At 38.9% G+C, this 8867-nt stretch overlaps 1 protein-coding gene across 1 annotated transcript; it reads left to right on the top strand.

Annotated features, from left to right (window-relative positions):
* The first annotated feature begins 417 nt into the window (after positions 1-417).
* Positions 418-2455, top strand: LOC109422403 (bcl-2-related ovarian killer protein). Its single transcript, XM_062860443.1, has 2 exons — positions 418-788; positions 1239-2455. Exons 1-2 carry the CDS (start codon positions 684-686, stop codon positions 1836-1838), a joined length of 705 nt encoding a protein of 234 aa, XP_062716427.1. The 5' UTR covers positions 418-683; the 3' UTR covers positions 1839-2455.
* Positions 2456-8867: the final 6412 nt, after the last annotated feature.

Here is an 8867-nt window from a genome sequence, read left to right as displayed (position 1 = left end):
CAGAAACTGAGGTCAAAATTCAGTATATCTTTCATGGCCTCAAAAATGTTGCATATTGATATTATTATTAATAAATATATACCTCTAAAATAGAGTTGCATAATATGTGTAGTTTTGATTGTTGTGATTATTTCCCAGGGAGTTATGCAATATTGCAGTACTAGTACTCAAAAACATCAGGCGAAACTGCTTCTCGTCGCTTTGGTTTAAATAGAGAACCGACAAAACGGATAAATCATAAAGTTATCATGTTACAACCGAGAATCTGGTTGCACTGAATTTGGCGCGATCCCAATGATCATGCCTTTTATGAATGATCGCGGTGCAATGACGAGGGCTAACTTGAAGCGGTTTGAACGTATACAGGCATACTACATACATTCAATACATCAACATCTCTCCAATCTGACATTTCACACAACTTCATCTCCGCAGAGTAAGCAAGATCGCGAAGATCAGTTCGATCTGGAGTTTTGGTAGTGCCAGCAGCTGGTCACGACTGGGTTATCTAACTACTGTCATTCAACCAATTTATCAGGAATTAGCGGTTTTCAATACCCGTCCCCTAGTACTAGTGAGCTTCAATGACTCGATTAAGCATATAGAATACCACTAGCAACGACCAATTAGGGTAATCTTCGATCGTGCAGCTTCCAAATCGATGGACCTGTTATCAACATATCATGGAGATGACATCGCCAACACTTGCCAATAATTTTGCAAATGTTTGGACAAATCGACGCAGTCCAATCCATCATTTAACTACTACACAGGATGTGATCAACCAGGTAAGCAAAATATTACCATTCGATCATGATACCGATGCCAATCAATTAACGTCCAAGTACAAGTCACTAGGACTAGAGCAACAATTATAAGCCTTCATCGCACTGACAAAACAACCTATGTGCTAGTTCTTTTCACTGATCAGATAAGAATAATTGTAAATGTCTAGCAATACGAATGGTTTCAACCCACAATCATCTATACCTGTGTAATAGCTTGAACGGCTGGGGTTATCTCCGAAATATTGAAAATGAATGCATAGTGTAAATAAACACAATATACCTATCAGTGCGAGCGAAAGACTATTAAGTAGACAAAGCAGAAAGAATAGATTTTTTCCGGTATTCATGTGTGTTGTAGCGGCATACCTACCTGTAGTGATTCTCAAGGTCGTATGTATTTTTTCTAATACCTCTCTCTTTCCCCTTCTGTACCGCTGTGGCTGCAATCAGGGGAAATGTCTCTGCGGCGAATACATCCGAGCTCGGCTGAGACGATCCGGGCTGCTGAACCGTAAAATTTTACAGCGTTTGCGCAGCACGATGGAAGTTCCTAATTGTGTGGTCGTTCGTGAAACATCGCCAATTTTGAACGGAATGGGCGAAGAGCTGGAACGGATGCACCCGCGTCTGTACAGTAACGTGAGCCGACAGATTTCAGTAGAACCGTGGGGTGAACTGACCGAACCCGACTCGGTATGCTATCTCCTACATATCGTTGCAAAGGATCTCTTCAAAACGGATATTACCTGGGGAAAGGTGATCTCGCTGTTCGCGATCGCCGGTGGCTTAGCCGTGGATTGCGTTCGCCAAGAGCACTACGATTATCTGCAGCAACTGATCGAGGGAACAACTGACGTTATCGAGGAAGATCTGAGCGTGTGGTTAGTCGAAAAAGGCGGCTGGCTAGGGCTCCAGGATCACGTTCATCCACCGCAGAGCGAAATTACATTCCTCGGTTGGATGGCGATCACCATATCAACACTATTTGTGATTTACTTAATTTCGGTTTTACTTAAATATCTTGGCTCAAGTTATCTGTCGAAATTCTAACGAAAAGCATCCACGTAATTATCCGCACTGCTTATTTTATGTGTATACATATAACTAATTTGTGATCATAAAAATAATCGCTTAAAATTGAAAGCACTCTATTCACGTATTTGAATTTTATACCTTAATGTAGCTTAACCGTAAGAGCAAACAAAAAAAACACAAAAAGGGAAGCAACGATGAAGAAAACCACACATTTTACCCAACGTCTCCACTAGACAGAAATGTCTTGCCATTTTGCTGCCAGAAAGAGAAAACGTAACAGAAATGATCAACACCGCTGCTTTCCATGCAAACAGCGAGAGAACATTTCTGTCATGACACATCTGTCCAGCAAAATGGCAAGACATTTCTGTCTAGTGGAGACGTCGGGTTACTCATCGAATAGAAAGCGTTATTTCAACATAGAAATACAGTGGTGCTCTTTCAAATTGTCTACTGTTGATTGTTTACCGTTGTTCGATAGCCCGCTTACGTAATCCAGTATCTGAAAAAAAAAAAAGTCGTTCCAACTGCAAATATGAGTGATACTAATGCTCAAAGCAATGAATAGCTAACATAAATCTCTTTTTCTTTGTGTTGATCATTGTATTGAATAAATTTGTTGAAATACAAAACATGTGTTTTCATTCTTACTTGGTGTTGAATATTTGCACAGATGGGTATTCCGAAATAGTATGATATCGTATCTGTTTCAAGAATACGTTTAAAAGCCCTAAATAATACCTACCGTGGAAACTGTAGTTTCCAATCAAATAATCGCATTATGATTCCTAATTCAACCGAAATAAGTTGCATTATGAACCATAATGCAACTCTTTGATCTAGTCAACAAATGTAGGCCGTTGCGATACCAAAAAGGCAAGTAAAATCGTTTATTACGCAACGCGAATCATTGCTACAATGAACCATTACAGCATTGTTAATTTGTAGGCCTTTTCCTGGCAGATTTGCGTGAGGTAAAACAGCCTATTACGATGCACGCTATGATTTGTTTCTGCAGATCTGAGCGTATGTTCTCCAGGAGAAGCGGCTCACAACAGCGTCTGATCCCCGCATGTTAGAGGCGGCTGATCGCCGTCCGAGGGCAAGGGAAACATTCTAAGCTCATCTGTGCACTCTGGTTCTCTGGGAAGTAGGGGATTGGTTGGTGTCCGGCCCTACAAATCATCCGTAAAATGAAATGTAACGGAAAATCAGCAACAGAATAATACGAACGACCAACGGCAACGACCCCAGCTAACAAAAAGGACTTGCGATTGGAAACTCGTCGACATAGAACTGACGATCTCTCAACTTCATTGGGAGCACCCGCATACTCGTCGATCTACTGAAGGCCCGCGGGTTCGTCATCGAAGCGCTGCAGATGGTATGTTGGACAGGATCCATGGGGCGAACTTTTAAAAGTAAGCACACCATCATACAGCATTATCGTGATAGGTAATATGCAGAGGCACGTAATCGGTTGGTGGCCGATACACGAAAGAACGTGCAGTTTGAGGATCAAGGACCGATTCTTCAACTTCAGCATAATCAACGTATGTACACAGCCAACACTCCGGAAGCACTGATGATGTAAAGCAACGCATTCTACGCGCATCTCAAACGCGAGTACGATAGCTGCCCAAGCCACGACGTCAAGATCATCATAGGAGACCAAATAGCTCAGGTAAGCCAGGAAGACCCAGCAAACCAGAAGTCATATAAGCATGTTAGTCTAAAATTATATTAATGAACCAATTAAGTTAGAATTTTATTAGGTGCAATAACAGATTGTGTGAAATCGTATATGAAGTCCACAATTTATTCCAATTTCATTTAGCATTATTAGTAATTGTAACTTCGCGTTAACAATTATATAACTTCTAGTTGACATTCTTCAACAACTTCAAATGCACTTGTTGCGACTCCATTGAAATCTTAAATGCGAGATTACATATGGGGTCATATTTGTAAAAACAAAGTTATACGGTGCCGAAATCTAGTAGGAGCGGCACTGGATGATACAAATTAAGTATTTCTGAGAATATTTCGCTAGGCACATCGTTTAACTCGAATAAATACAGATGCAGGCGAGTTTTTCACATTCACCTACCTGAATTTCCTATTATTATTGGCTTTTTATTATGGGGATTTTCAGCCCGAGGCTGGTTCATCCCCGCGGAATTTCCTACTAGCAGCTCCAAGGACAGCTCTTTGCAAGTCCCAGTCCAGCCGTATCGTGGAACAGCAGCTGCGCTGTTCTAGTTTGATGTTTATCCCGATATCTGAACGGCTTATGCATTCTGAGTCTGCTGCACAGCCTGGTATCAGCCTAATTATATATTTTGACGAGATCACCAAAGTCTATTTAACACTTTGCATGCATTTTCACCGCCATGTTGGTTAACACCCAAGGAACAATCACTCATTTAACCAACATTGCAGTGACATTTTTATTCCACATTTAATTGAATAACAGTTAACATTATTTCATCAGCTTCAGCTTGTAATCAGGCGTTGTTCAAACAAAAGTGGAGAAGTTATTCAGCAATCTTTTCTGCAAGCGCGATACAGGCTTTACAGTAGGAAGTTATATAGTGTTATATAAGCATCATATTAAACTTGTATTCAGCTATAATAACCTGCTACGAAAACAAAAACAAATTGAATTCAAGTTAAGTGCAAGGTGCAATATAGTTCAATCATGTTTATTTGTCGCATCTAAACGCATTTATAACACACAAGCTCTTCTAAAAATTTCTCAACTTGGGATTTGAACTTCCCAAGTAACAATCAGAATGCCTTGAAGGTTTATTTATGTTTTATCCTGGTTTTATACGAGCATGTCAAAAAGCTAGTTGTTCTAAATTAGTTTTATGTGGTAGTTATTTACTTTGAACCTTTTGCGTTCCATAAAACTATCATATAACTTCTGCTATAAACATCTTCAGTTAAAGACTTGCAAGTAGACATGAATTGGTTTTATCACTTATTATATACCATTTCAATAAAACTTGCATTTGCGGTTGTTGTCGGAGAGATTTTTTTTTTGTAAACAAATACACAAAACTGTGAGGCAATGCATAAAACCAACAAAAGATTTCGTGGCCGTAACATAAACCAAAAAAAATGCTGTGATAAAACCGCTAGTTCTATCATGAGCTCAGTTATGACTACCTCAGGACGGTTAGCCCTATTGGAGGAATAATCAGGAACACAGAGTTATGTCAGAAAAATATGTCGCCTAGCCGGGATAATTTTTGTAAATACAGAAAAATGATTACTCAATTTTATGATTTCACGTACAGCTTAAGATCAAATTAAACCATACAACACGTTTTCGTCATTTTATTTTGTCAGAAAAATTACATAATGTCTTCTAAACTCCGCTGTGTTGAAAAAACCTTTTTTGGCACCCAACTCCACCGAGTAAATTAAATGCATTTAACTTCCAAATTATGCATAGTTTGTGTGGCGCACTTAGTTTTTGTCATTATCACAATCACATTCACCACAAATTTTCCGTGGCATGTCTCCTGACACGTATTAATTAGGAAAACAAATCTGAATTCCATATCTGCATCTTTCCAATTGATGGCTGGATAAACAACCAAGCATAATTTATTCTGACGATCGAACTTTGAGAGTGAAAAATAATCAAAACAATTATTTGACAAGTCAGAAGATGGTTTTATTTAAAAGATTGATACAACTATGATACAACCCGAAATCCTAAGCCGGTTTGCATACGAAGTCCTGTAGACCCTAATAAGACTGGGCCAACTAGCCAGAACGTGGGCTTATTGAGGCATACAAGAACTCGAGAGCATTTTCAAGTCGGCATCAATGGTTTTATGTTTAGGATTTTTGCATCGCTAAAAAACTTTGATAAAATTAAAATTGTTACTTGGGTTCTCAACTTGGGATCTCACAATCACCCGTCGCATGCCTTACCGACTACGCCATCCTGGAATTGGCAAATTGCTCGCTGGGAGTGAAACATTTTCACAAAGCTGTGAAAGGTCAATATTCAGATTTTTGAAAGGTTGTGAATATTTATTTAGAAAAAGTTGTGAAGATGACTACAACTTTGAAATTGCTACGAAAATTAGCAAATGTTTCGAATATTTTGCATTGGTGTGCAACAAACATCAATACATATTTAATAATGAAGAACGTTCCAGTACTGCTCTATTATAATCACTTTGATCTGTTGAAAAGTGATAATCGAACAAATAAATCATAAATCCATTTATACAGCTTACTGTTAAACCATTATGAACGTTCCCACAATAGCTGAAATATTAAACATCAACAGCATTTGTTCAACTTAGGTAGACCACAATAATCAGCTTTCGGAAACTGTGGAACATAATCTTTTTAACGCGTAAAAGAAAGTTCTTCTTCAGCTTATATTAAAGCTAGTAAGGGCAAATCAAACAAACAAAAACTGCTGACGTTTGTTAAGCTTATATAATTAAATTGTTGTTCACATACGTGCCAAATGTTGCATTTTGGCTTATTTACAATGTAAATAGCATCATTTCAGCTTATTATTCAGCTTTTGGTTTTGTTCAGCTGCGAATGTTATAAACCAGAAATAGTTCGACATGCATGCTTATTTATGACTTTGAATTGTTCCTTGGGTGGGTTTCAGTGCACAGTTTTATCACCCACTACCGGCCTTCTAATTAATTTAGGGGAACAATTTTGGCACGCTCACAGATCATGAGCGTTCAAAATGCATCTCTGGTTGCAATATCTCCGATTGTCGTGAAACTTGGTGGGTTTGTAGGCTTCTGCTTTTCCCACGGAAGTTTCTTCGCAGATTTCTCCTAGAGTTGTTTCTGTGATTCATTCAGGAGCTTCTTCTGGAATTCCTCCAGGAGTGCCTTCAGAGATTGATCCAAGAGTTCTTTCTAAGATGTCGGCAAAGGTTCCTTTGAGGGACCCCCAGGAGTTCCTACTAAAACAACTCCAGCAGTGTCTTCTGGTGTTCCTCCTGGAATTAAATCTGGGAATCCACAAGAAGTTTCTTCTTGGAGTCGTCAAGAAGTTCCTCAGGATTTTCTTTTTTAGAGAAGCAGTTCCTTCTGGAAATTCTTCTGGTAGTTTCTTCTGTAATTTTTCAAGGAGTTCTTTCTGAGATCCCTGAAGGAGTTTCTTGGAATCTGCCATGGATTCCTCCAGAAGCTCCTTCGAGGATTCCCTCAGGAGTTCCTTTACGGATACCTCCTGGACTGCCCATAACTGCATATTTGTAACATTTGCATATTTTGATGGTATTGAGTTATTATCGGGGATCACCATCAAATCGCAAGTACTTTCGACTTCTTGAATAAAAATTTCAAGTTTGTTCTAGGATTTATGAAAAAATAGCAAGTCATTTTGTCTCATTGACCAATGTAACCGCATAACAGTCACACTGGAAAAAAGGCTGGCTTTAAAGCGTGTCATCAATCATAATCAGGTCCGATTTATTTTCTGGTAATTCGTCTAGCATATAAGATATGCTGTAGAAAATTTTATTGCTCAACGATTGATTACCAATTTATGAGAAATTTTTAAAATTTTGGTCCATTTCTTCAATGCCTACTTTTGTCGAATGTTACTCTTATGCGATTATGGGCAGTGGAGTTCCTTCTGGGAATCCTCCATAATTTTCTAAGATTGGCCAGAAGTTGCATCTGAGATTTATCGAAGAGTTCCTGCGAAGATTCGTCTTTCTAGGAATTCCGAGTAATACTTGGAAGAATGTAGTGAGACATTCTAGACTGATTTTTTAGATGGAAGTCCCCCAGAAACTACTAAAAAAATGGTGGGAAATACGTGCACCGCACCCCAGTTAGACTTCTGAAAGAAATTAGCATGGATATTATTGGAGGAGGAACTACACTAACTTCTGGGAAAATTCCTGTGGTCATCACTGCCCTTTTTCAAGATTCTTTCAATAAATTCGTTTCTTGATTTACTTCAGAGAGTTAGTTTGACATTCTTCTAGGGTTTCCTCCTGGAATTTCTCGAGGAGGTTTCCAACAATACTTGTAAAGGTTCCCCAGGATTTTTGCACAAAATGTTTGGCATTTCTACGCATTTTTATAGGTTTTTTACGGGATTTATGTCAATAGATTTTTCAGGAATTTCTCTAAAATGAGAATGGTATTTCTAGAAAAAGGAAATTCCGGAGATGCAGTTTCAATCACCTGAAGTTTCTCACGGGGATCTTGCATGATTTCCTTCGTAGATATAGTCCCTCGCGAATTGTCTGCCAGAGTTTCTCCTGAATCTCCTCCCAAAAATGTTACTGAGCTTTTTACCAGGATTTTTCTCAGGATTTGTAAATGAGTCTGTCTTAGTGTTTTTCTCAGGTGTTATTACGGGTTTTCTTCTAGATTTTTTCCCGGGATTCCTTTTGAAGTATTTTTTTTTTTTTTGGTTTGCCGGTGTTCTTCTAGAGGTATTTCTAAAAGTTCTTCTTGGCTTTCTCCCAGAGATTTTTGAACTATTTCTCCCAGAATTTTTGTAGGAGTTATGCCCACTAAAACTCTTCCCCGGATTTGCAGGAGATTTACATGGGATGTCTCTCGGAGTTCCTCCTGAAATTTCTTCTTCAAGAAATTATCATGAGCTTTTGCCCAGGGCTTCTCCTGAGATATTTCTTAAAGGATCCCGTGGGATTTCTCTCTTAAATTTTAAAAAGACACGGACACATTCAATGTTTCCAGTGAGCTTTTTCGCTCTTTGAAGGAAGCACGACATTAGGCAACGGACGAGCATGCAACGCCCAGTGGCACAGCCGAAAACTTTTCCTGACAGCTGTGGCGGGAATCGAACCCGCGCTCCTCAGTATGATGTGACTAAGAGCTTGGTGACACTAGCCACACGACCACGGAGTCGCACTGAGATGTCCCTTGGAATTTTTGTGGAATTTATCTTACAAGATTCCTTCCAATATTGGTCTGACGATGTCTCTCGGAGTTTTTTAGAACTAATCCTATATTTCTACCAGGGTTCAATGACTGTTCCTTTTGTGATTTGTATAGGAAT

This window comes from Aedes albopictus, chromosome 3, assembly GCF_035046485.1.
Source record: "Aedes albopictus strain Foshan chromosome 3, AalbF5, whole genome shotgun sequence".
Classification (NCBI taxonomy): Eukaryota; Metazoa; Arthropoda; class Insecta; order Diptera; family Culicidae; genus Aedes; species Aedes albopictus.
Note: the sequence above shows the minus strand (reverse complement) of the source record. Positions and strands in the feature narration are given on the sequence as shown.